We start from the raw sequence: 25,133 nt of genomic DNA, 5'->3' as shown, positions 1-25,133 counted from the left end.
TTCTAAAATAAACAAGTATGTGCCTAGATGGATGCAATTTTAAGAATAAGAGTTGTGATTTGGTGTTATGATGATGATGGTGTCTTTCTGCCTCCACCTCCTCTGAGACAAGGTGGTGTGGACATGAGGAGGGCTAGAACATCTGTGACCCATGTTTCCATCCATGGAGTCGGTGTGGAGACAGTGAATGACTACATGTACTTTGGTGCTCATGTTGATTAAAAAAATTGGACATACTAAAAACACAGAAACCCTCTGCGAATAGGCCCAACATAATTTCTATTTCTGAAGCTGCTAAAGTCCTTTAAAATATGCCAGACAATGTCTGTGCCATCCTCTATGCTTCAGTGTCCTGGAACATTAGTTTTGTGGTCGCCAATAGACTCAACAAACTGATCTGTGGTTGATTTATGTTGTTGAGTGTTGATTGGTTGATAAGTAGGACAGACAGTGGCTGCAGTGGACATTTTTCACAGTTTTTACCACTCTTACATAGGGGTGGGTTTTGATTATCGATTTATGGATAACGTAAAATCGATTCATTAAAATCCTGAATTGATTTTTAAATATAATTTTGCCCGAAACACCGGAGTCTCAGGTTAAACCTCACAAAATTTCAACAACCACCAAACAGCTAAAACAGTAAATGAGAGCAGGAACACGGATTCTGCACAAAGACGTAAACACAAAGCGCAGACCCGCCGACGGATCAGAATCAGTGAGATGTGGCTTTCTCACCCGACGGCACGGACACGGTCGGGGCTGAAAGCCGACAGCTCACTGATTCTGATCCGTTGGCAGGTTTGTGTTTACGCCCTTTTTGTGCCAGATTCAGAAGCTGCAGGTTTTTATCTCTCTCCAAACAACATTGACTGAACCAGCAGCAAAAAAAGATCCAAACTCTTAGTTTAGTTCTTTTGCTTCCACCACGCAAGGAAAGTCGCCTTCATGTTTTTCTGCGTTTTATCTCGCAAGTGGCAGCTTTCTTTTTATCGATATAAAAATATGGAAATGTACTGATACGTGATCAGAATTATAATATTTCTGACATTTTCACGAACCTTATACGGACCAGTTAACTTCTTTTTAATCACTTCAGATGAGAGTTTATAGACTGAAGAATGAATATTTACCTAAATGTCATCTCTAAATGTTGAGACATGTCAAAAACTTTATTTTAAGAGTATTATATTCTGTGTTTGAATGCACAAGATATTTTCATATACTCAATGTATTTTTTTTTTTTAATGTTCGTCTTTTTCTTTTTACTGATTCTTGACAGTTTCCCAATCAGACTTTAAACATATTTGTTACACTCACAGTTTTAATGTATTAAACTCAAAAGCCAACAGAAAACCATATTATAAACTTATTTTATTTCAAACTTTAAAACTTAACACATGCATGCTGTCAGTGCTCTGTACTTGACAATAGCGAGCAGAAGCTAGGCTGTATCACAGTTAAGGGGGAGGCGTGTGGAGGCTCTGCTTCCTGTGCAATGCTCAACCATAACCAGCACAACCTAACACCATGGCAGGACTTGACATGAAATGTGTGAAAAATGCATTTAGAGTCATTTGAAATGTTAAAATTAATGCAAGATAATATCACAGAACTGTCACCTTCCTCTTACACTTTTTCACTTCTGCTGTGACCTTGCACTAGTTGGAGTGATGCAGGGAAGAAAAAGAAAGGCATCTTTTTCTACTAAAGTAGCAGTAACATACTGAATTGAGTTCCACTCATTTATTGGACAACGCCAGGATGGTTTGCTACCAGTTCAAAATTAGCAGAAATTGGGAGATTTAACACAGAAATGACCCTAAGCATAGAAGTAAATCTACTCTAGTGTATCTCTCAGCCATACACTCTGAATAAAAAATGAATGCAGCCTCCAGATATGAACAGTTAAACTAGCTCAAAGTTCTTTTAATGACACATCTGGTTGTGGAAAGGAGTAGAAGTCTATGAGAAAATGACCCTTCTTTTCTTTTTCTAAAACCTCCATATAACAATTTCCTTATTAGTCTCAATGACTAATTTTGGGTCTTGTTTGTGACATGGTCACAATACTGGACAGTTAAGTTGAGACTTCATAACCAGACTTCACAAATCGATACGCAGGGCTTGCAAAATTTCAAAATCCCTGGTAGCCCTTTGGGCGGGCACTCTTCAGTTTTTGTTAGCCCAAAATAAATTTAAGTAGCCTGAATAAAAAAAGAGAACATTTTTTTTGATTGATGTTTTGTTTCCTTTACAATATTATACATTTAAGTATATTATACATCAAAGTACAATATTGTAAAGGAAACAAAGCATCAATCAAAAAATTGTTAAAATCAAATTACAACAGTTGTATAAAAATTGCAACCATCAACTCAAATACTTGGTTCAAATTGAACAGAAATTTCTTTTTTTTTTTCTTTTTTTCTTTTTTTTCCTGCCTGTCCCATTTGGTTCTTTAGCCATCAGAATTGTTGTCTGAAGACCAACAAGGATACCCAATGGATTTACTTTGCCAAATGGATCATCGTGGCATTGCCGTATTGGTCCATTTGGTCGATCTTTGTTTTTATTATTTATTATATTTTATTTTCAGATGTTACAGACGGGACAGACATGAGTGAGGGATAGGAAAGGGAGAAAGAAAGAGGAAGGAAAGGAAAAACAGAAGGGGAGAGGGACAGTGAGAAAGGGAGGGAGAAAAAAAAATAAAAATCTCCTGGATCACCTGTTGAGAGAATAGAAAACAAGCAAAAAAAACAATAAAAAACAAAACAAAGCAACATACTAAACACAACACCATCGCATTAATCTAGCTAAGTGTAAACAGCAGTAAATACTAAATATTCAATGTTGTTGTGCAGCACGCAGGACAGATGTGCTTCGAAGTAGCAGCCAAGAAAGGTGTAATTTGGGTCTACGAGCAGTGAACACCCGTGTGCATACCTGTGTGGATCAGCGCGCTTGTATTCCAAAGGTTTCTCCATGTAATGATCTGCTAGGGAGTGTGGGGGGGCCACAGCCCCGTCCTCCAGGGTGTGAAGCGGGTATGGAGGAGATCAAAACTCCAGACATCCAGAGGCCCCCAGAACACAAGAGACCAAGGAAGACCAACAGAGGGGCAGCCGCGCCACTGTTCCAGTAAGAGCTGAGGAGAGTCCCAGATGAGGGTTCACTCAGCAGCCGCGGAGCAGAAGCCAGGGGGAGTTGCAGTGACACGCCCATGAGCTCCGCCGGCCGCCAGCTGTGCCTGAGTGACCGAGCCCCAGGCCGAGAGGCCGGGGGCACCCCACCTCCGAAGGGGCCCGAGCGAGCCCCAGGCTCCAGGCCCCGATAAGCGGCCGCCAAGGAGTGAGCCGGTGTGTACCTGGACGCCCACCCCCAGACACAAAGAACCACCAACGCACCGACACCTGAGGGAGTCCGCCACCGGCAGGGGAAGTGGTGGTGGGTGGAGATAGGCCTCCAAACCTTGGAGGGCCTGAGGTGTCCCCAGAGAGGTGGCGTCTGATACCCAACCTGACATATAGACACAGACATACAGGCACACACAGACACAAACATCCATTCCCCCCCTCATGCTCTCATATGCACTCACTCCACACTCAACCAACGTGGAGACAGACATAAAGAGACGCTGTACACACGATCACACTCCCCAAGCGTACTCTACAAACCGGGTCTAGGTACCCTTGCCCCTGGAGGGGGGAACTGCACCCAGACCCAGGTGGTGAACAGAAATTTCTATGAATTTGTAAGAACTGTGTAGAACATGAATCAGTCTGTGTCAGATCCTGAATCTGAAATTTCCACTGAAGTCACGGGTCAGAGGTAAGTGGAACCAGGATCTAGGCCATTTGCTTTTTGAAGTTTGGCAAAATTTAGTCTTTGCAATGTTAGTTCAGTCATTGCAACATAGTACGCTGTTCTAAACAGCTTTTTCAGGAGTTCTTGTTGTGCTTTGTTTATTCTTAGTATGTTTTTTGCAATTGGTGTTTGTTCTGGGAAAGATACTGCAGACTGAGCAACAATGCATTTCTTGCATTTCTCATGGGTTCTGATGGGGTCTTTATTAAAATTACTGGTCCCAGTAACAAAGGCGCTTGTCGACTCGGATATCGAGGGAAACTCACAACACACCCGGCAGAACATTGTTATTTAGCTCTTCATATTCCAGCCACAGAAATCCTTTTGTCCATCAAACCAAAAAAGCTGCACTTTCTTTTGCCTCATAGTCTGATTTGTCATAACTTTTCTGTTTTGTGATAGGCTTTTTTTTGGCTGTCCCTTCTTCACCCTGACCTTTATTATTTCGCCTCTGCAGAACTAAAATACCAGCATAAATCCATCTGTCTTTACACATGCTATACACAGTTTGCGCGATCACAAAGTGAAAGTGAAAGCAAAAAACAAGCGCAAATTCAGCCGCGATTTCAATATGTCACATATTGACAGTGACTCATAGTTGCCAATGGCATAATTACCCAGCTACATTGGCGAAAGAATGCAAAAGCATGGACATATATTTTCCTTCCTATGATAGCCTGACGGGCAGGGCTGAGTTAGATTTTGGTAACCCCGGGAGGTCGGGCTAGCGATTTTGTGAGCCCTGATACGTGAAGTCATGGTATACAGTCTATGCTACAAACAAAAACGATTCTCCCTTTGGAGAGGCCCAGTCAGGACCTCAGGCTAGGGTTTCATTTCAGGTTGTGTTGGATTCGTAGTGGCATTGAACACAAGTGCTTCACTTTTACTATATTCAGTTGAACTGGCTGTCTCGAGAGCAGCATGTGATCTGTGAAATAAGCCATGGTAATAAATATTTGTTTTAGTTTTTCTTTGTTTTGTTTTTTTAAACCATGTTATGAAGGAATTGTGTGTTCTGGTAATGTTTTGTGGAAACCTTGGGCAACTGTGCTTAGTAGTCACTAGGGCTGTGCGATATGACCAAAATCTCATATCCCGATATGACATCTATCGTCCGATAATGATATAAATCACAAGCTCGACTTGCGTGAAGTGTTTCCAGCTGGGCGTCGTGTAGCTGGAGTCGAGTGTTTTAACCAATGCACAAAACGATACATTTTTAGACATAAGTTGTAACGGCCGCCGTTTTCTTTGTGAGTATTTATTACACGGCGTGCTGCGGGAAAACGCCTGTTCTAACGTTTGAGTCTAAGGTTGTTTTTTTTTTTTTTTAGCACCTGACGACTCTTTTTTTTTTTTTTTTTTTTTTTTTTGCTTCTCATCTTTAAGCACTCTGCATCTTTCACGTGATTCAGTTTATTTTGAAAAGTCTCAACAGGATCTTGAGCTTTAATGTGAAAGGTTTATGTGGAACAAGCGGACGCACGGTGGTTTTACCGTCGTTGTTGCTAATGACAACTTATAAAAACAAACGCTTGTAGTGTGGTTATATTAAATATATGAGAAAGAGAACTTTTTAAGAAATTAATATAGTCACTACAGTGACCATCAAAACAATGAAAAAATATTACCGTAAACAGTTTATTTTGCGACACCACGAAACAAACGATTGCGTAAAATGAAACGATAGACGTTTTTATATCGTCATCCGATATATATCGTTATATTGAACAACCCTAGTAGTCACGTTAGTGTAAATCATTACCACGGGAGTCAAACATCTGAGTGGGAAGAGTGATCCATAGCGCTGATGTTTTACAGGAAAGAGTCTCCTTGGAGCGGTCTTTTCTCCGGTGTCTCCTCAGCTTTCCCTACAATCTCTACTCGACTGCAGTTTTCTCTTCCTCCTTTCTAATTCCTTATTGTCAGGCAGCGTTTTTCCCTATCCGGTTGTTCAGTGATGACGCGACGAATCCTACTTCCGGGTCTAAAGTAGTCTGCGTTTAATATGGCTTTTCAGAATCAGAATCAGAATCAGAATACTTTATTGATCCCTGGGGGAAATTATTATTTTGTGTTGTTAACATGCTTAATGTTATGTATTTTCTTCTATTTGATCTCAAAAAGCTCCTAAAACAGTCAGTGATCACTGTTGACCTCCCTCGGCTTTTATTACCGCTAATCATTTATTTAAGCTCAGTTTTTAAAACCTCAGGATGTAACTACAGCCCAGCCCATGCAGCAGTATATGAATGACTAACCTCGTATTGTGGATGGATTATCTCAGTTGTTCTCCTGGCTGAAGTTTGGTCCTTTTACAGCATCCTGCCATGCGATTACATTTGTTCCTGACCACCGAGAACACTCACGTTGACTTTTATCGAGTGGAAAAAAGTTAGCTTGTTTATATTATGCTAACATAGCTGTGTCGCTAGCGGTCACGTAGCACATCATTATATAGCAGCTAGCCCAACTTCAGTAACCCTACAAACGTTACTGCTGTTTAGTTTTCTGTCTTCATTTATGCTGGAAGTGATAACAGAGCTGTACGTTTTAATTTGTTTCCAAAACCCCGCAGTCAGGACATGCTATATTGTATTTAGATAGAAGCTAGCGAGCTAACTCCCTGCTAACTTCTAACTCCGTTAAATGTCATAAATTCCGTTTTCATGGATGCCTGGATGTTAAACTCAATTGTTACACCTGGTAGAGCAGAACGCTGATCATTTTATTAAGGATGAAAGACTTTAGACAGTTTTTCAACTCTCAGTAATGCCATAGTGATCGTTTGATATATGGACCTGCAGCGGAGTTTAGGCCCAGACACTGCTAGTGACGTCAGACTGAACAACCGGATTCTGTCCTGTTCCCCAGAAGGTGTATGTGTTTGTGTGTGTGTGTTGCTTTCTAATCACTGCAGGCCTGCTCCTGCTGGGGCCACTCAGTCTGTTCATAGAGCCGACAGCCACTTGCTGCATTTGCGCCAGATTTCATTTGGAACTCTGGACCACGCTCGCTTTGTTTTCCCTGTCAGTTAGAAAAAGCATCCGTCAGAGTGGTGTGGAAGCTCCCAGAGGGAGACAATTTATTCCTCTGTGGCTGGAAAATACAAAACTAGAGGTATCAGGGCCTTTTATATGTGATGACTAGGGACGAACCTGTATATTGTGTTGGTGTAGATGCCGTTCGCTTTTTTTAAACTTTTTTTTTTCTCTCTATAGTTAAACTAGAAGAAGATTGGTTGGACACTAGGGAAGACATTAAGAAAATGCATAAAAGATTGTCTGAATTATTTAGCAGTTTATTTCAGTTACCATCATAATTGTATAAATGGAAAATGAATAAGCCGAAGATTGATATTGACCAGCTCCTATCAGCTACTCTGTTATCTGCGTAGGCACCGAGCAGATAACTTAAATACAACTACTGTTACTATGTCTGCGTTTATACCATAGATGATGTTACCTTGTAACCTCTGAAGATTTCTGATTGGTCTTCTCTCTGGGTTTATATTTGAAGGAATACTGTTGTAGTAAGCCAGTGAATGTCTCTTTTTTTAGTTTCTAACTAAGACAGAGCTGTGACTTCAGGCTCTATCTATCATTTATCCTTACACCCTAAGACCTGCTCTCTGTTTGGACGAAGCCAATGCAGTATTTATTAATAGAAATGTTAAGGTGTCTTTCTTTGGCTGCATCAGCAAAAAGCAAGGCCATTAGGTGTGCCACTGAGAGTGTGCACAGAGTATTGTAGTAGAGTGCCTGTGCAGGTATAGTCTGTTAAGTTGCATGTATTGTGAAGACTTAATCTTCTGGTGTCATTATATTATACTTTTAACTGCTGCGTGGGCTTTCCAAACAACTGCCCAGGTTTAGTATTGATCACCTCCTCCCTGTCGTTCTGCCCAGTTATGTTTTTGTGACGACTTAATGTTTTCTGCTCACCTATGCAGAACTAAATATTGAACTGTTCTGTACAGCCTGCCTGTGCCCATGTGTCATTACGAGTGCAGTGATGCAGACAGCCCTGATATCAACTGAGTACTTGAGCAAGGATACAAAAAAAAAAACCAAAACAGGGCAGGCTGGCAGGCTGTACATAGTGAATAGATGTTAAGATCATATTGGAGTCACTTGTCTTCAAAGGCAAGTCAGAAGTATTTGAACCTTCCAGAAAAGCAAGGACACAAGTCATTTCAATGTGTCTGTGCTTTGAAGTGGGTGTGGGTTAGCAGTTTTCCAGCCTGTAGTTCTCCTGCTTGGTCAGGTCTCTTCGGACATTTACGCATCAAATACCAAGTGTTGTGATGTAAAGCAAAGCTGGCACAAAATAGAGGTATTTCCTCACATCACACTGAGCTCTCCAGGCCTGAACTTGATTTGATTTATTTGTCTTTGGTTTCTAGAGGGAGAGCCGGGTTGGACTGAGAACAATAAAAATCTACCGGTAGTTTCATATTTCTACTGCAGTGTTCTTCACTGTGCTCCTGGTTCACTGCAGCATGTTCTCTCCCTGCAGTGCTAACAAATGCTTCATTACAGGTTCACAGGCCCAAGTTAGCTGCGCAGTCCCTTCGCCAACTAGCCTCACAGTATTGCGCTCATTCTTCTCATATTCACAGATGGTCTGAAAACCTGACTTGTGTTTGTAGTGAATAGTATCTCTGTGGGAGCTTTTGTAGCACTATGCTTTCATATTGGGGATAGACTACAAGTCAGCACAAAGGAACGGAAATGTTGAGCTGAGACATACAAAGTGCTGATTCATCTTCATGCTGTAAGTGATAAAAGCAGCCTGGCACTATATGTCTCATGCTGTACAATAGCAGGTAGTGGCAGGTACATAATTGACTTCAGATAATCCACAGCTAATTTATGTTCAGTTACAGCAGTGAAAGCATAATGATCAATCTTATTTTTGCTTTTTGTTGTTTTATTGTTACCTGTGTTTGACCAAAGTGTTTGCGTTGGCCAATGCCAGTGAAAAACGGTAATTGACTTTTGCTGGAAATAAAAACGAACACCATATATAGTATCAAAACTGAGGTTTGATAGAATTCAAGTCTTAAAGATTATAACTTGAGTGTAGAACGCCCTATATTAGACAGTTGCCTCTAAACTGTAATCTATTGAGGCCCAGTCACAGCAGCTGATGATGGACATGGCTTAAAATTTAACCATAATATGTGGGAAATGTCTGCATGGACAACATCTGCAGCTGTCCTAGAATTTAATGACTCCTGACAGGAGGGCTCTCAGTTGCTCTTTTAGCTTCTTTTAACTGGGGGGAGGAGGATTTGTATCAGAAGTTTGCTGTATAAATAGGCTATTTATGCAAATTGCCTTAGCTATTTTTCCCCCCTCCCAGTTGGCAGGCAGTGACCTGCACTGTTTCTGTAATCAAGGGCCCTCCACAGCTTAACCGAGAGGAGGCCATTTATTAAATCATAAACTGTCTCTCTGATGATGAGGGTAAAGATGATGCACTAGCATGGATTCACATCTTTAATATGGGTTTGACTTTCATCCTTTGATGCATGTCGTTGAAGAAGAAGAGGAAATTCCATCTGAATCCTCTTTGTAGCCTGCCGGAGAACAAGGTTAGGTTAGTTTTTCTCTCTCTCTCTGCCTGACTGATCTCCCATGTAGGATATCCCCGGCAGTTCTCGTCTGTTAGCCTGTCTCCCTCTTCCGCAGCCATCTGCTCGGTTCTGTGTATATGTGTGTGTGTGTGTGTGTTTTCTGCAGCTGTCAACATACTAGACAGGACTATACTGTGCTTTCCAGGCCAGCAATGCCTGCCTGCTTGCCTTGCTCACGTAAGCCCCGTCTCAAGAGGGAGTTCACTTAGGCTGGGTGTAGGTGGATTTATGGATGGAAAGCATGAAGAACTGCCTTTTGTGACTCAATTTTGCATTTTGTTTGGAAAAGACCGGTGTATGAGGCCAGCTTAAGAGAGGCTATGTAGATGGATGTCTGTCACAAGAGGCACCATCTCTCATTTCAGTCTCAAGTCTCTAACCACAACCTCTCTCCATATTTTAGCATTAGCAGATTTTTGTAACCAGTGCTAAAATAAATATTTACCAGTTAAAATACATTTAACTCTTAATTGTTCTAAGCAGAAGAGGATGGATGATTGGAATACTTCATTTCTCTGGAAGTCATTTTGTTGGCCTCTTTTACATCATGTTTGGGCTGAACATAACATGGAAGCTTCTACGTCAAGTCTGAGCACTTAAGCACTGAGCAATAATAAAATTATTATCAAATCTGTCAATCCGTCAGTTTTCAGCAAAACATAGATTATGGCGGTAGTTCTGGTTCTACCCAGAGTGGTAGGAGGGACTCAAACGAGTAATCCACAACTTGTCAAAATAAAATAATTTTTAAACTGCATTGTTGTGTTATCTTAGTAAGGCCTCATAAATAACTACACATAAAAATGTGTAATTTATTTAGATTTTGTGTGTCTGAAGCAGAAAAATATTGGCTAATATCATCAAATATTGGTATCAGTGATAAAAACCCTGGTTTGGTCAGCCTGTATTTGAAACTAGCTGTGGGACTCAGTATAGTCAGTATAGGCCCCAAAATTATTGTAATACATCACAGTATTTGTTTAAAAAATAAATAATTAGTACTTTTGCCTTTTTTATGTATTTATTTGCTACAGTGTCTGTTTGTGTGCATTACCATTATCTTTCAACTGTAATATATGAATTCAGTTAATTACCTCTGTGATTAGCTTCCCATGCTGTTTGCTATTTGCCACTGAGAGTTTCTTCTTCACCATGGGTTGCTTAATTTAATTTGATCACCATCAGGGGTTATGAAATATTTCTTCATAATTTTATTTTGGGTTTTGTCAAAACGACAGGGAAATTTGTTTAAAAGGAAACATCCATACTGTTGCTGCAATGTATTTAATAAATATTGCACAAGGAAACCATAAGACATATTCCCGTATCAATAGTCTGTCCCACCACTGTTGTAAACATGTATTTGGAAAACGCATAACTATCGATGCTTCAGGCAGTGTTGAGATCACCTGAAACACTGCATCAGAAAAGCAAGGGGCTGCGTTGGTGTGGGTGTGTTGCTGCTTGCTACAGGGCACCACTGAAAAGATCAAATACAAACTAGGAAGTCTGTTTTGTTTGTTCATAATGCACATTGATTCCTTTGTTTCAAATGTACTTGGCATGAGCAGGAATTTTATCAGGAGCGTATTAGAGTTTGAAGGTTGTAGAGAGGACTTGACAGCAATCGTAGTAAATACTTCCAGACTTCGTCATACCCACAGTTTCTTTGCTTGTCTAATCTCGCATGTTACAACAAGAGCCATCTGGGAAATGGGACAGTTTTTCTGCAATATCACCTCCTTTTTTTTCTCCTTTAACACTCTTTCCTTGTCTGTAGTTTTAATCTGCAAAGTGCACCTTGGCCCATTAGTGCAGCAAATCCGAGCCCTGTAACTTGAGCCTGGATGAGTCTGTAGTGTACCGCATTGCTGCAGTCAGCAGCAGCATCCTCTCCAACTGCAGCTCTCTACAGGCATCTCTGAGAGACTGGTGCATTGCTCTACAATCTGCTACAGTCGCACAGTAAAAGTATTTTCTTAATGGGTTTAATATATAATAACCAACTACATAAAACTACAAGTCAAACCTCTGTTCCTTATTTCTGCTCCCATGTTTATTGAACAAAGCAAAGCATAGTAATTTCTGTTCCACTCTTCTATCACATCACTTCACAAATGTTTGTTTTGTGACGTAATGGAGCTTGCAATTGCTTTACATTAAAATTTGGAGGCTTAACCAGACAGTGGTATCCTGATCTAAACTAGAATAGCTACCAACTGTCTGAATAACTGTTACACAGCAGGTATGCATGAGTTCTGTGCTATTGTTATGATTGTTACTTTAATTGTGTCTGAGTGGATCAGATCACTGATGTCTTCAGCATGCATTATATCCTGTCCTCGGTGTTAAAGATTTGATTACTGCTGTAATTTCCTGTCTTCTCATATTGTAATTGACAATGATAACTGTGTTGCGATGTAGCATTTGTCATAGATTTAAAAAATCTGAAATGCTGCATTAAGTGTGATGCTTGCTTTAAAGGTTAACTGAATTACGAATGTTTTGCTCTTGTCTTAATGGGCATTTGCTATTTGTGCTTGTATACAGGTCAGACTCCTAGAATGGAGCGTTGCTTTCATTAATTTTTGATTGGGTTTGACTGGATTCATTGTTACAGTAAGAGTTATGGCCAGTAAGATATGAGTGCTTTGACGATGATGATGTTCCTACATGGAGCTATTGTTCTTTCCCTTTCTAACCATTAAAACAATCTGATTTCTGTTTATTATTTCATATAAACTCCAAACTACTCTCAAAGAATTCTGAGAATCACATAAGCTGTTTGCTGTAAAGGTTAGAGTGGAAAAACTGGAAAAACTCTTACTTCTCCACATAGTGCAACATATAATGTACAATAATATATTCTTAAATAATGTTTTTGTCCTAAGCTTGTCAAATATTGCAAAATATAAGACTGCAATAGCATCGGAGTGGCTTTTTACAAATGCTCTTTACCTTCAACCTTGCTGGAAAACTTAAATGTTGATAATCATCTTACATGCAACATGTATTTATTGGCTGTCAATCCGAGTCAATGGGGTTGTGTGCAAAACAATGTGTCCTCTGATCCACATCAGTGAGAGATGATGATCCCCAAGGACTTTGCTGTGCTGTTTAGTAAATCTACTGTCATGCGTTTTGCCCATCAGGGTCATGCCATCATCATCATCATCCGATAGCTGGAATGACCTGTGATCCACTGTGTCATGATCGAAATGAATGGGCAGGGAGCGTTAAACGCGTCCTTGTGAACATGAGACATGTATTCGCTGCCTGGGAAATTGATGGGAGGAGAAAGTCACCTTCACGTTAACATTACGATGTCCGTTACGAGCCATGAGTCACGTGAGTGCAGCCACTGGTGAAATAGGGTAACGTGAGGTTCTCCGCTCACAGCTCTGTCAGGGTGACATAGATGCTTCCTCCTCTATACCCCTCTTATGTCCACAGAAAACTGGGTTAACATCAGTGCCGCTCCTCTTCATCACAGACTATGATGTCAATGTGAAATACTTTCTTGTTTTTAACTTACGGTAATGGCTGTTAATTTCAATGTGTGTGTATACATAACAACCCACCCAGGCTTTGCCCAGCTCGCTTGTTACAGACCTCTTTACAGCAATAGCCTGCTTTTCCAACAGACATGTGAATTATTCATAGAATCAAGTTGCTCTAAGCAGTGAATCAGCTGTGGTTTGCTGTAGGGAACACTCAAATGTACAGTACGAAGCAGGTTGATGAACTAAGGAGTTAGTGTGTGTGCATCTCGTTTTCTCGGCCTTAGTTTTTACTGTATTTTATCAAAGGACTAGGAGCATTTAATTATCCTGCTGTATGAACTGGTCATTTCCTGATTGCTCAAGATCTCTGTTAGGATATTCACTTTGTATCACTGAGCTGGAGGAAAATAAAGAGGTTAAATTGGTCTGGTGGTTTATTCATTCAGCTCATGTCTACAGAATGAGGACGTGACTCCATCTAGTGGTGTAGTTGAGAACAAATCCTGTGAAAATTGGAGGTGTCAGGCTTACCCAGCTACTTTGGGCGATCGTGGCTCAAGAGTTGGGAGTTTGCCTTGTAATCGGAATGTTGCCGGTTCAAGCCCCGGCTTGGACAGTCTCTGTCGTTGTGTCCTTGGGCAAGACACTTCACCCGTTGCCTACTGGTGGTGGTCAGAGGGTCCGGTGGCGCCAGTGTTCAGCAGCCTCGCCTCTGTCAGTGCGCCCCAGGGTGGCTGTGGCTACAATGTAGCTTGCCATCACCAATGTGTGAATGTGTGTGTGTGAATGGGTGGATGACTGGATATGTAAAGCGCTTTGGGGTCCTTAGGGACTAGTAAAGCGCTATATAAATACAGGCCATTTACTTTTGTTAAGATTCTTGTTTTACTTAATACAGGATGTTTTCTAGGTTTGGGTTCAAACTGTAAGCAAAAGTGGCACATTTACTTGGCATGGGATAGTTGGGGCAAATCGGATCTGGAGAGGTGTTTATTCGTGACTACGTTTTACCTCCGATACACCAACCAGCTTCAGCGCTCAACTGACGTACTAATTGGATCATTCAAGGTCATTATCCAGTTATACGTGCTGCTGCTGTTCTGGGAGGGCTTGTGTGCCTTTGTTTAATTAACCTGTTTCCTCCTGATTCTTTCAGGGGTGTGTGGTTTCAGATAAAATCTATTTGACCTCATACAGTCTTTTAATGTGGGTGGTCAAACAAGTGTAATAGGCTTCTGTAGCTGGAAATGTGGCAGTGAATGTGACATGTTGTGGATTATGTGTTTTATTTAGTGTACACAACCCAAGCATGCGGTTCTTATATTCAGCTATTCAGGGAAAAATAAAATGAACTGCAGTGTTGCAGTTACGGATGGTATTCTGTATAGTCCATCAGTTGTATGCCACAGCGCACATCATTTCCTTTTATCAATGTTGGCATGTTTCTCTGACACTGACAGGCAAAACAATCGCATCAAAATCACGGCAGTGATTCACATGGAACTCTTTTCTTTTCTGTTCTGTTTCTTAAATGTGTTCAGACACAGAGATAACAAAAGACTTGTACTGAGGCTGAAAAACTGTCTAGGCCATTTTTTTTTTTTTCCATATAGATAATTGGTCTATAAGGGAGCTGATTAAGAATAAGGCCAGTTACTGGCATTACTATCGCTAAAAGAGTGCCAGTATTGTAGTTCATTTTCTGATTAGAAAACCTAAAGTTTTCTGAATTGTGTGCTTCAATTTAAACATGCAACGGATATCTGAAACATTTGAATTGCTGAGATGAAGTCTCAGTCTGATGTAATGGCTTTACAGTTAAATGAGGGTGGGATTTTATTTATTTATGTTTATTTGTTTTGTTTTTTTATTACTATTCTAATGTTGACAAAAAGCTTGTCAATAACCAGTGCACACGCTTGCTCTCTTTCAGAGGCACTGAGAAGTGATAGACCCTGTGGTCCCTGTGAAAGAACTCCACCCCCGGCAGGTTGGCCACATCCCCCTTCCCTCCTGCCTCCATGTATCCTGAATCTACCACAGACTCCCCCGCTCGCCTCTCCCTTCGACAGACTGGCTCACCGGGCATGATCTACAGGTAAGCTGATGGATGCGAACACAGACAGACAGATGCAAACACATTTTGTCACATGTAAGTTCATGTTTGTCAGTCAAATTAAGTGTATGAATTAGAATAGATATTAGACATGAAAGATTTACCTGTGGGCGTTTAATCATATTCCCTCAGACGGTATAAAAGACAAACTGTGACGTCACCTATTGGTTTGTAAAGCCTCAGGATGAGTGGTTTCACTCTTGCCATCTGGCTATTTTAAAATCAGGTGTGATGTAGGGGGCGGAGCTGAAAGTCAAGCTACTTGCTCATTTTCTTACAATTTGTTAATCGCAAGTTAGCTAAAGCTTGGGTAATTCTTCTTTCTGACACAAAGAATGAACAGTTTTACCAAAATGAACAGTGTTTCAGTTAGTATGAACCAAAATTAGTCACTTCTATAGGACTGGAAATCTTTTTGCAAACACAGATATCGCCTATGGTGGTTATTAGAAAAAATGCAGGTTTAAGGCACTTGCGCTTTCTTTAAAATCTGTAGCCTGTGTTATTGTTACCGAGAAAGTAAGTACACAAACTGTCCCCCATTTCACATGCATGTACACAGTTACCAGTATTTCCAGTTGTGGTCAGAAGTTTACATACACTCATCATGGACATGAATGAGTTTTAATGATTTCTTTGAACTGTTCTCTTCCGAAGGTGGAAGGAGTGTACAGCATACATTTTAAATTGACTTTAAAAGGCAAGAGTTAGGTGCATTTTGGATTTTAATTTAATCCACACAAGGTCAAAAGTATAACTACACCCCCACTAATGTTTGGTTATATGTCCCATAGGAGCCAAACACCTTTGGTAGCCTTCAACAAGCTTCTAGCATATTTCTGGCTCGCTACGCTCAGCAAGCTCACATTAACCATCTGGAGTGACCTTCACAAAGCCCAGAGCTCAGTCCTATTGAAAATTTGTGGACTACAAATACTACTGCTGAGGTGGCTATAGTTCAGGTGGTAGAACAACTAATCAGAAGATTGGTGTTTCAATCCCTGTCTGCTCCAGTCTGCGTGCCAAAATATCCTTGGGCATGATAATAACTTATTAAGTTGCTCTCCGATGCATCCACAGATACCAAAAATTGTCCAGTCAAGGAGCAACTTGCTAAACAGTGGGGATGTATTCATGACCCTGTATGTGTACTTTTGACCCTGTGTGGATTAGAGAAAATCCAAAATATTTTCAGACTTGTGCACCCACTTCTTCTTCTTCTTCTTTTTTCTTTTTAAGTCATTAAAGATGTAATGCTGAACAGTCTTTCCACCATGGTAAGAGAACAATTCAAAGAAATCATCAAAACCCCAAATTACCAAACATTCATGCCCAGCATGAGTGTATGTAAACCTTTTCTGACAACTGTATAATATGTGTGTGCATATATAACCTTTTACTGTTCTCTAAAAATGGCTTGTACACCTCTGCTAAAGTGAAATGGACACCTAATTTGTGCTATAGGGTACACACACACACACACACACACACACACACACACACACACACACACACACACACACACACACAGAATTAATATATATCTGTATCTTTTATCTTTTTTATATTGAAGTGATTTTAATCTAAAAATCTACATACTGCTAATGGAGAGATGCCAAACTGTCTTTCATTGGTCTTGTAACAGTGTAACAATAAAGATCTATTCTATTCTACTCTAATGGACTAAGTTGTGTGTTATCATGTACTATGGAACTTCACCAGCAAGTGGCGCCAAATACTCAAGCATTTCATTTGTTCATTTTCGTTAATCAGTTCTCTGTGTGAATTTAACATTGCATTCATTATGAACTGATAGGATGCAGGAGCTGTAATATTCTGCGATCTGCACAGCACAGAAGTTAAAGAGCACTTTTTGGATTCATGTAATGGAACAGTGGAAGTGGATGAGAGGAAATCTTTACCTACCATTTTTGTCTTTACTGAGTTTAACTGTGGTCTCTAACTAGCGCAGCTGTGCCTTTGAGCTTTTCACCTGTACTAGCTCACGTCCACAGTTTCACAATCATCAATAAGAGTCACTGCATAAGTATTGCATTTGACTAAATTAATGGCTTAAAATGGAGCAACAACTTCAGCTGCATTATTAGTGTTGCTTTATTTCTGATGATAGATGTAAAGTAATGCCATGGTTACACTGATGAAATATTGATAGCACATCTATATATTTTTTTACTAAACGGTGTTTATTTTTCATCAGTACTTGTTTAATATGAACTTGCACAACAAAACAAAATGTACATGGTTTTTCAGTGTTATGTAGTCATGTAGATTAAGCAAACACATTCATTATGCATTCCTGCATAATGCTTCCATATAGCTCCCAACAAACAATGATTTATGATTTTAAACCTGGTGAAGGGTTACTGTGTAATTACTACTTTGGCCAAATAACTAAATTGTAATATATACTAATCAAAAATGGTAAATGGCCTGTATTTGTATAGCGCTTTACTTAGTCCCTATGGACCCCAAAGCGCTTTCAGGCATCCACCCATTCACACACTGGTGATGGCAAGCTACATTGTAGCCACAGCTGCCCTGGGGCGCACTGACAGAGGTGCCACCGGGCCCTCTGACCACCACCGGTAGGCAACGGGTGAAGTGTCTTGCCCAAGGGCACAACGGCCGAGACTGTCGGAGCCAGGGTTCGAACCGGCAACCTTCTGATTACAAGACGAACTGCTAACTCTTGAGCCACGATCGCCCCGCAGTAAAAAATGCTTCTAGTTCAGTTGTTTCATAAAACTATATTGTGTGTGTTAGGGGTTTTTTTTGGTTTGTTTTTCTTCCCCTGGTACTTGTTGGGAACAGTTTATTTCAAGGCGTAAGTCATGTTGCCTGGACTCAAAAGAAAATAAAGCATTAAGTATTGTATGTGTACATAGCTACAGTATGAATTTGTTATGATTGTTTTATGTTTTGTCCTCGAACTCGCATTAATAACGTCATCTCAATTTGAGTGTTATACATTATCTGTATACATATCCTCATTGAGCCAACATATAGAACAAACAATGTATTGGGAAAGTTCCTTATAATGCAGTATTTACTTTTGTTCCCTCTCTGGCTAACACTCAACACCATCTTAGTGTCTGCATCTAACTCTTTGCCACTGCTAACACTACTTTCCTTTCCTGCTTTTATTAACTAAAGCTTTCCTTTTTCCTCCTTTCCCTTGCTATCTTCAGCGCTCGTTATGGGAGCCCCAAACGACAGCTGCAGTTCTACAGGTACCTTTGTGTGTCTGACATTATTTTATTCTCTTATGTGTGCAGTGTAAATGGGTTTTTTTTTTTCTTAGTTTACTATAATATTAACCTTGCTGCAGAGACTTGCTGTTCTGATATTTAAAACCATACATCCATCCTCTGCAGTAGATAACACTTATCATCTACTATTTAGCTGGCAGTGCACTATCCAGTTTAAACCTGATAGGGGTGGTGATGGATTTCTTTGCAAGGTTGCGCATAAAACCTTTGAATCGACAATACTGGTCTTTAGTCTTTTTTTTCTTTTCCTTTCTTTTTTTTTCTTCTCAGCAGTGACACCCACAGTCTCACTTCTCAAGCTTCAACATACAATTACAAAGTTTGTTTTACTGCCTTTTTTTTTTTTTTTACTTTGTGCACAACATAATTTTTCCATCCATACTCTTCAACCTCTTTTGGACCCTTGAGAGCTGAACATGATGTGCCTTAGTCTAAAAAACACATGCTATAGATGCAGAGATGATGGTATTTGGTACTCACTCCGACAGTAGTGAGGTTTTAGATGGTCAGTATTTAGGCTGCTTTACTGTAGGATCATATTTTATGGTCTCATATCAGGCCATATTCTGCTGATCCAGTTATAAAAACCCCTGACTATATGGATGTGCTTGTAATGAGCTCCCTATCGGATTTTTATCTTGGCGCCTTCTACATTTCTGTCCTTTTAAAGTGCAAATGGTCCCTCTAGCTGTTCCCCTGGCCTATGTGAGGGTATTGATTAAGCCCCCCATCTTCATTTGTCAATCACTCTGACAGCCAAACGGCCTTATGCTGGGAAAGAAAGTTTCATTCCTGTCAGTAATCTCAACATTGTAGCACACAAACTGCAGGACTGGGACCATGATGGCTAGTACAACTTCTACAGTGGTACAGATGTGCTCTGCAACCTTTATTGTTGGAACCCAGAATACCCACATTCATAAGGTCACTGAATGGTTTAATGGAAATAATGTGACTTTCATAGTCACAGTTAAGATCTCAACCCAGTTGAATACCTATTTGAGATTTTGGAACAATATCTAAGTCTTCACTGTTGTCATCAAAACATCAAATTAATTAATTGTCACGTTTCTGTAGTCATATAATAACAATTCTGCTACACACAATTGATGCTGTTGATTAATATAGCTGTTAAAAACGTCCTTGTATCCACTAGTGCATGACTGCTCTGTTTTAATGTGTCAAAATTTTCTTCATTTCAAGCACAAGCTCTACTTTGCATACTGTTTGCATCTACTATAAGACTTAGCCAGTCCAGAGCTGGACTATGATTATATACTGAACATGCTTTTTGTTAACGCAGCAAAACTGAAAAAGATCTGTCTTGTTTTAAAGCATTTGACAGTGTTTAGCGGACTGAGTTATTTCCTGGTAAAGGTAAAGATGGTTGACTGAAAGAGAAAATGTAAATGTTTAATTTAAGCATGCATTACAGACTTTCTAAGAATATGTGCTATTCAGATTTGTAACTGGAGTTCAATGATTTATTTATTTATTTGTTTGTTTATTTTTATGAATTTTTAGTGACCCTTTTAGTTTGATAAATGAAGTTGGATAATGTGTTACTTGTAAGATCCTTTCAAATGATACGTCATGTGCATATGGAAAATGACAACATACATCCCATCCCCAGGGGACTTCACGTTTAAAGAAACCAAACAGAGTTATACATTAATGCTAAAATAAAGAAAATATTGTGTAGTGTTCAGGAGTCCATGCTCTAGTAAAAACGATCTGTTCCTTATTAGTAGTACTTACTTATAGTATTACTTATAGTGCAGTAGTGATTGTATGAAAACTTCCATATACAGATATGAGCCCCCCCCCCTCGAAGTAAAACACTGCTTGGCTTCCAAAGTCGTCATCTTCAGTGGTGTCACTCATCTTATCTTTCGAGTCATTATGCCAAAGTAGCTCAGCAGGTAGATGGGTTCATAGTGGCTTTTTCAGAAAAATGTGTGACTACACAGTACAGAAAGAATGCATCCAGAGGCATTTGCATATTTTTCCAGCATATTGATGTGGATCACTTGTGTTTGCCACAATTGTGTGTGTTAAAATTGAACTTTAGACCTAAAATTTCATGTTCCCTTGTTCTTTGTAAGGCAGACACAGATATCATTGTTTAGTTCTGTGTTCAGGCGGTCATTATAGTCTAGCACCCTCTAATTTTGCCTTTGGACTCAGCACAAGGCTACTGAGATGTAGAGAGATGCTGCAAGGGTCCTTAACTGGTGTGGTTTTCATAAAGCCTTTGTTAGAGAGTACTTGAACATGCCCGGTGGTTTGTTCTTTTCTGTGCATACACATATAGTCTGTGTTTGCTTGACTGTGTGTGCGTGTGTGTGTGTGTTTATGTTTTGTGTGCGTGCAACACTCAGCCACTCATTACTGTCCAGCTCTTAGTATTCTTTCCTGTGGAACAACAATCAGAGGCTTTTAGTGCAAAAGCTTTGGTGAATAATTCAGGGCTGATATTATTTGCTGCGGTGAGCAGAAACAAGACGGGCCACTAAACGACATAAATGGATTTCTTCTATGAGATCTCACAGGGAGGGGAAGAGGAGAGGTGTTGGTTGCAGTGATAGACGAAGGTCCAAATGGTGAGGGGAGGGATGCACTCGCTTATTCACTAATTGGTTTAGACGTTTCCTAGTAAGACACTCCCAGTTTGGGTGGACCTGCTCCATCGCTGTCTGCAGTGTGTGTTTATAAGAGCAGACTGGCACTCCATAACCTCGCTCATGAGCCGACCTTCAAGAAATCGGGTGAGTTTGAGGAAAGATTTGCACTCATGATCACACGAGTGCGTGTGTGTTCTGTGTGTGTGTGAGGGGTTCGTGGACTGAAGAGTGTGTGGGTGTGTGGATGCATGCTGCCTAGCCTGAATTGTCTTCCTATATTTATGTCTTAGTAGTTTAAACCAGTAGTTTAAGGGAAGAGCCCGAGATATCATAATGGTGTCAACAATTTGACATAAAAAAAAAAAAACTATATCAAAATCTCACTTATTGTTGATTTTGAGTTTGTCGATGATTAGTTGGTTTTATTGAGTTTGTTGTATATGGTGTGAGATTATTGCTTAAAAAATTTTAATTTTAGAATGAGGGTTTGTTCTTTGCGCCAAAGTGTGTCCAGATGCAAGGAGGCTACTCTTCAAGTGTATTTGTCAGTGAAATGTGATTTTTTTTTTTTTTTTTTTTTTTTTTTTTTTTGGTGGGGGTAACAGAGAAAGTACAATGACTTAGACAGAATGTAGTTAAGGATACAGAAAAGATCCGTTTGTAGTGTTGTAGGTTTTATTTAGTGTTTATTTATTTGTCCTATTAAATGTCACTAAATTACTTTTTTTTTTTAGCCTTTTTTTTTAGCCTTTTTTTTTTAGCCTTTTTAAAAAAAAAAAAGTTTTTCAGCACCCATTTATTTACCACGTTGCTGTTTTGTGTATATCTAGTGTTGTTTCCTGCTTTCAGACCTATGTAGCAATAATGTTCATATAAAATTTCAGTCTGACAATGTGATACGTGGCTTTTACTGAGAAAAACTGCTTTGTGGTCATTGCTGACTGGTGCATTTGGCATTAAGTTATATTCTTGTAGTGATAGTGGACTTGATGCAGTGCTGCCCCCTGTTGATTAATTTCAGCATAATATTTTTCTTTAAGATCTGAATGATGCAGCAGTTGAATGGAGGATGAGGAAGGAGGACTGTGTATTTCCAAGGGGAGCAGAGTTGCCTTAAACTAATCTCAAGCACCTTCAATGAATCCCAGCTTTATATTAAGCATCTGTGGCATGTGTATATTCTGCAGTTGTTTCAAATTATTTTTTACATTTTATTCCAGTCCTGATCTCCTGCTTACACCTATTTTCAGTGATGTGCTCAACTTTATTGTGGGCTACTCAGAAAGCTTGGCTCTCCTTAATAGTCTTGCAAGAAGTTGGAGAAGGAATGTGCCCCCTCCTGTTGCTTGGTGCATGTTTAAATGCTTCCTCTTTTGCAGAGAGCATGTGCCCTCTTGCGTCCTGCTCCTTAATCACCAGCAAGTCACCTGAATGCTCCCTGTGTAACCCTGCCATTGTAAACCTGTCAGGGGAGGGTGGTGCTGGCTATGTTGTGCGACTCTGATTACAGGATGCATGGCCGTGTGCTGCCCCAAGCAGGAGTTCTGTTTTTTTTATGGGAGCAGGTGCTATTTAAGGAGGTGGCTGTCCCCTGTCGGCCCTTGCCAGCTTTGTCCGTGTCACTACTTTATTCTTCTCTGCACGAGTTGCCTCAGCATCAGAAGGAGGAGGCGAAGGAGGGAGGGGTGGCATGTTTGCGGGAGGGTACACCGGTGTCCCCCGGGGGGTTCCCGGCAAGCGCAAGTCCAGTTACTGTCCTCCTGAAAACCTGCAGATCACCAAACCGCCAGCGGCAGGCAGCGGTGTTCGGAAGAGCAGCAGCAGCGGCAGTGGCAAGATGCTGTCTATGTCATACAGCGAGAGCATCCGGAGCGGGATCAACCGCTACCACTCGGACCAAGGGCTGAATCAGCCACCGGTCAGGCCCACTGATCAGGCCGAGCTGCAGAGACTCCGGGAACAGAGGGTCGCCGCTCAGATTAAGAACATGGAAGACTTCCTGAAGATGAATGGCCTTGCCCTGGAGGAGTGTGTGTCCTATCAGACAGGCATGAAGTACAGGTAAGAGAGAAGCAGAGCTTGAGAGGGACTGAGATACTCACCAGACTGGGACAGTGGTGGGTGCTGAGAAGCTGCAGGTAAGAGCAGCTTTGCAGCTGGAATAGACAGATCAGGTGTGTGTCAGTGTGTGTGTGTGTGTGAACTTATAGCTGCTAGTGCTTCTGTCGAAGTTTTTTAAGTAGACAAATGAATTTCTGTCACCACAAACGTATATGTCTTTAGAAAGTGTTTATCTGCCGCTTCTTTGTTAGTAGCAGCACAGTGTTGCTGTGTCCTCTGGTCAGGCTGCATTCATGCAAAGGTACTGGGGCTCAGGTTTTATTTTAATAATCTAGGTCGGTGGCATATTTGCCCAACTGCATGGGAAGGACAGACTGCTCCGTAAGGAGTTACCTGCCCCCTTAAAATCTCACTCAGACTTCCTTTTCCTTTCCCTTGATCACATATATTTTGCCTTCTTCTTCTGTTAATCATTCCTGGTGACTGTGCAGAGAACTCTGCCTCACAAGCCAAACATGAATAAGTAACTACTTCAAGTGTGTTCAGAGTTACCTGGAGTTGCCAATTCTGCCCTTTTTAATATTTGATTTGACATTGTGTATTTGTTTTGGCTTGGGTAAAACGTATTAAATTGCAGGTTTAAATGTTTATAGAGTAATAATATTACCTTAGTCTGTTTCAGTGTGAAGTGACAACTGCCTTCTTGGCATGAGGACAATGCTGATTTCAAATTCAATTTAAAATTTCTATGATGTCCCTAATCTAAACAATTTAAACCTTCTGTGGTATATGAAAAATCCATCCTACATCACAAAAGCTTTAAATATTAATATATATGGTACCATGCAAAATATTATCAGATTATCAACAACACTGTATGCAGGCCTTGTAACACAAATGTTGATATTTGTCACTGTTGGTCCACAGACTGACAAAAGTAGAAGGCCATGACTTAAATTTTAGAAATATTTTTATTTTTTGTTTCTAAAGTGTAAGCTTACTTATTTAAGCACTTCTTTTCTTTTTTTTTTCTTCTTTTTTCTTTTTTTTTTTTTTTTTCTTTCTTGCCTGTGGCAAGTTTCCAGCAACAATGAGATAGCTTTGCTGTAAACTTATCAGACAAGATGTCACAGATCTAAAGTTACTAATGTAAATAGTAGTGGACCAAGTAAAGAGCCCTGAAGGACCCCTGTAGAATAATGCTATTACATTATTATTAATATTTTTATTCAGTATAACAATCTGTCAAAACTAATAAACAAAGCATATTGAATTTATAGACTGAAATGCAGAATAGCTTTTTGAGCTTCTCTGGATTCAAAACATCCCCATTAGGCCAGCTGTCCTCTCATTGGCTGCCTCTTGCAAACAGAAACTTTGAATAACAGGTTGGTGTAATGTCTGCACTCACAGACCTCATTAATTGACTTTAGCCTTGTTTAAAATAGGCACTGAACATCATAGATTTAAAATTTAGAGTTAAATATTACTTTTTTTTTTTTTTTTTTTTTTAATATGCACATTTAACCTTTATTGGAAAAAAAATAAAATAATAATAATAATAATATTGTTGTTATTTAAGCACTTCTAAAAGCTGTAACAGGAAGACAAAAAAAAAGAAAAATTTGGACCATTCGCTCCTTTTGTTCGTGCCGTCTGCAGAGTGACAGAAAACTTATTTTCTGGACTGTTGGGCTGACAGCAGCTGGTTTAGCGGCTGTTGTGTTGGCTAATATGGCCTGTTAAGCTGATGATGTTATTGTCGCGGACACGGATAGGTTTCATCACACTCAGGCACGGCTGCTGTTGTTTTTGACTCTGACCAGTGACTATGCCTGGCTGCTGTTACCGTGCCTGGGGTGAGCAGGTTTTACTGTCGTCTTCAGGTAGCGTTGTATGTCACCATATCTGGCATGTTACCTTGCCTGTAGTTACCCCCGTGTTGTGTAAAAGTCAGTCACTGATCCATGACAGGCTTAGCCGCAGCTTTGCGAGGATGCATGTAGACAGGGAGTTTAGTCATGC

The 25,133-nt window shown here is 40.2% G+C and overlaps 1 protein-coding gene across 2 annotated transcripts in view; it reads left to right on the top strand.

Annotated features, from left to right (window-relative positions):
- kcnab2a (potassium voltage-gated channel subfamily A regulatory beta subunit 2a) overlaps positions 1 to 25,133 on the top strand; it is a 116,417-nt gene that overhangs the window by 27,820 nt on the left and 63,464 nt on the right. For both annotated transcript variants that reach the window (XM_080891077.1, XM_080891078.1), the window contains exon 2: positions 14,951 to 15,115. In XM_080891077.1, the coding sequence (XP_080747203.1) occupies positions 15,039 to 15,115 (77 nt within the window). In that variant the 5' untranslated portion in view covers positions 14,951 to 15,038. The remainder of the gene's footprint in view (positions 1 to 14,950; positions 15,116 to 25,133) is intronic.

The sequence above is a fragment of the Rhamphochromis sp. 'chilingali' genome (assembly GCF_963969265.1).
Source record: "Rhamphochromis sp. 'chilingali' genome assembly, chromosome: 9".
NCBI lineage: Eukaryota > Metazoa > Chordata > Actinopteri > Cichliformes > Cichlidae > Rhamphochromis > Rhamphochromis sp. 'chilingali'.
This window is presented reverse-complemented; position numbering and strand designations above follow the sequence as displayed.